Source organism: Heterodontus francisci, unplaced genomic scaffold, assembly GCF_036365525.1.
Source record: "Heterodontus francisci isolate sHetFra1 unplaced genomic scaffold, sHetFra1.hap1 HAP1_SCAFFOLD_43, whole genome shotgun sequence".
In the NCBI taxonomy this organism is placed as follows: Eukaryota; Metazoa; Chordata; class Chondrichthyes; order Heterodontiformes; family Heterodontidae; genus Heterodontus; species Heterodontus francisci.
This window is the reverse complement of record NW_027141852.1, coordinates 19,221,682-19,225,113: the sequence shown is the minus strand read 5'-3', so window position 1 is coordinate 19,225,113 and position 3,432 is coordinate 19,221,682. Positions and strand designations below refer to the sequence as shown.

General features: G+C 44.2%; 1 protein-coding gene across 1 annotated transcript; it reads right to left on the bottom strand.

Annotated features, from left to right (window-relative positions):
* Positions 1-579: 579 nt before the first annotated feature.
* Positions 580-873, bottom strand: LOC137365018 (histone H2B 5-like; the record flags this gene model as incomplete). Its single annotated transcript, XM_068027890.1, has 1 exon — positions 580-873. A coding segment is annotated over one exon (294 nt), but the record flags the coding sequence as incomplete, so codon positions are not given.
* Positions 874-3,432: the final 2,559 nt, after the last annotated feature.

Sequence of the window (3,432 nt, the reverse complement as noted above, 5' to 3'; positions counted from 1 at the left end):
AGACGTGGGTTTAAAATGTTGTTTAAATTGTGGATCTTTCTACAATTGCTTTCAAACTGTCCCGGGAGGTACTAAATCCCTGTTCACAGCACTTCCCTGAAGGGAAACATTCAGTTTATCTTCAATCAGAGCCCAGTGTACCTCTCTGAAAAGAGGGAGCCGGATCGAGTCCTCAAACAGCCCTTAGTCTGCTGTGTAATAATCCCATTCCGGGCTGTAACACTGCGGAGAGTTGCTGTTCATAAAATGATGAATCGGTTCACATTTCAGGAATAGGGTGAAGGGACTGAGGTCTGACCCTTACCCCTGAAAGCAGCTGTTAATGCGGTCATTCAGGGGCTGTGCAAAACCACAATAACAGCTTTAAGCAAAAAAGTAAAGGCGCATGAGCGGATTTTGGGTTTGAGTTCGGTTTATGGGACAGCAGACAAAAACACAGCAGTGGGACATTAATTATGTTACACATTGTCTTAAAATGATTTCATAGAGATGTTCGGATGCAGCTTTTTCAGAGAGATTGTGGGTGGCTCTTAAAAGAGCCGTTGTGTTTGGGATGTTTTTTCAGTCCATTGTGCAGTTTTACTTGGAACTGGTGTACTTGGTCACCGCCTTTGTCCCTTCCGACACGGCGTGCTTGGCCAGCTCCCCAGGCAGCAGCAGGCGCACGGCGGTATGGATCTCCCGGGAGCTGATGGTGCTGCGCTTGTTGTAATGGGCCAGGCGGGAAGCTTCACCCGCGATGCGCTCGAAAATATCGTTCACAAACGAGTTCATGATGCTCATGGCCTTGGAGGAGATGCCGGTGTCGGGGTGAACCTGCTTCATCACTTTGTAGATGTAGATGGAGTAACTCTCCTTCCTCGACTTTCTCCGCCTTTTGCCGCCCTTTGCTGACGGTTTACTCACAGTTTTCTTGGCGCCCTTCTTAGCAGCTGCTTTCTTCTTCTCCTCAACCGTCTTCAGTTTCAATTTCAGACTCAGAAATAAACCAAACCCCTTCCGAGTGCGGATTAAATAGACAATCCCACAGCACTATGCTAATGAGGGATGGGGGAAAGTAAAGATTGTGATTGCGTGATTGGGAGTGATGTCACAATGGTTTTTTATTGTAATTTTACAATTGGTCTCTTTCGCCATCCAATCAGATTAAATATTTGCAACCAATCACAAACACCCATACTGCAATCAGGAAGTATATTTCACAAAGACTCTCTCCAGCCCCAGTTTCTGTTGAAAGAGCCGCTCCCTGTGTGGAGCTTCCTGGAAATGTCCTGGCTGTTGTTGGGAGGACACTTATTGACTGATTCTGTGTCGTTGTGTCTCTGCTATTGCATGGGAGTGTGCAATTAATTTCATTTTTAGTCTAGACTACTGTGTTTGAGTGTTTTATGTCATTTGGTAACTCAGTCTCTGGTGCTGTATGGATTCATTCTGTCTCTGTCAGGTATTGTGTTTGAGTGTGAGGAGATGAGGTGGAGTGATGCAGCAAGGAAGATGGAAAAGAGCATTGGTGCCGATGACACAGCCTTACTTGACCCCAGTTTGCACTCGGATTGGGTCAGTGATAGATCCGTTGGCAAGGATTACAGCTTGCATGTCGCAGTGCAGTATGTTTGAGGAGGACATTCCATAATCCCTCTCGGTTGGTAGAGTCGAAGGCCTTTGTCAGGTCAGAGAAGGCTATGTATAAAGGTTGCTGCTTCTCCTTACATTTTCTTGAAGTTGTCTTGCTGTGAAGATTATGTTCACTGTGCCTGTTGATGGACAGAATCCACATTGTGATTCCAGTAGGAGTTCTTCAGCCACGGGGAGGAGGCAGTTGAGAAGGACTCTTGTGATGACCTTCCCTGTGGTGGACAGCAGGGATACCCCTCTATAGTTAACACAGTCGGTCGTGTCAACGTTTTTTCAAGATGATCACAATTACCGCATCACGGCGATCCCCTGACATGCTCTCCTCCTTCTAGATGAGGGAAATGAGACATGTATTTGTGTCGAGTGTTTCTCTGCCATATTTTAGAATTTTGATGTGAATTCTATCTATTCTGGCAGTCTTATTGTTTTTTAGCTGTCCATCTCTAGTATCATGTGTGAATGTGGGATTCATTCTGTACCTGTCACTCACTGGTACTTTGTGAAAGTGTGAGATACATTCTGTATCTGTCAGTCTTCGGTATTGTATGTGAGTGTGGAATACATTCTGTCAGTGGCACTGTGTATGAGTATTTGATTCATTCTGTCAGTCTCTGGAATGTTATGTGATTTTGGACTTAGTCTTAATCTGTCAGTGGTTCTGTATGTGTGGAATTCAAGGTATATCTGTCAGTATCTCAGTGTGTGTGTGAGTTCATTCTTTATCTGTCAGTCTGTGGTGATTTATGTGAGTTTGGCAGTCACTGAATCTGCCAGGTACTGTAGGAGTATTTGAGAATGATTTTGTATGTGTCAGTCTTTGCTACTACATAGGAGTGTGGGATTAATTCTGCATCTGTCAGCCTTTGGTAGTGTGTGTGATTGTGGGATGAATTAATTCGCAGTCATTGGTGCCCAGTATGAATGTGGAAATCATTCTGTAACTCAGCCTGATATTGTTATGTGAGGGTAGAAATCACGTGTATCTTTCGATCCTGGGTGCTGACTGTGAGCATGGGATTCATTCTGTACCTGTCGGTGGTACTGTATCTATCTGTGGGATTAATTCTGTACCTTCCAATCACTGGTATTTTGTATGAAAGTGGGATTAATTCTAGATCCACCACACATTGGTTGTGTGTGTGTGTGTGTGTGTAAGAACATAAGAAGATACGAAATAGGACAGGAGTAGACCATTTGGCCCATCAAGCCTGCTCTGCCACTCAATAAGATCATGGCAGTTCTGATTGTGGCCTTAACTTCACTTTCCTGCCTGCCCCCATAACCATTGACTCTGTTGTAGATCAAAAATCTGTCTATTGCTGCGTTGAATATATTCAATGACACAGCCTCCACAGTCCTCTGGAGAGCAGAATTCCAAAGATTAACAACCCTCTCAGAGAAGAAATTCCTCCTCATCTCCATCTTGAAAGAGCGACTGCTCATCTTTATCTCTGGCCCCTAATTCTACAATCCCCCACAAGGAGAAACATCTACCTGTCCAGCCCACTGAGAATCTTACAGGTTTCAATAAGATCACCTCTCAATCTTCTAAACTCCAGTGAGTATAGGCCCAGCCTGCTCAACTTTTTCTCATAAGACAATCAAACATCCCAGCAATCAGCCGAGTGAACCTTCTTTGAAGTGATTCCAATGCAAGTAAATTCCTCCTTATTTAAGGAGACCAAGACTGTATGGGGATGGGATGTCACTATTGCCCTGTAAAGTTATGGCAAAACTTCCTTACTTTTATACTCCATTCCCCTTGCTAAAAATGCCAATTAATTGCGATACCTTCAT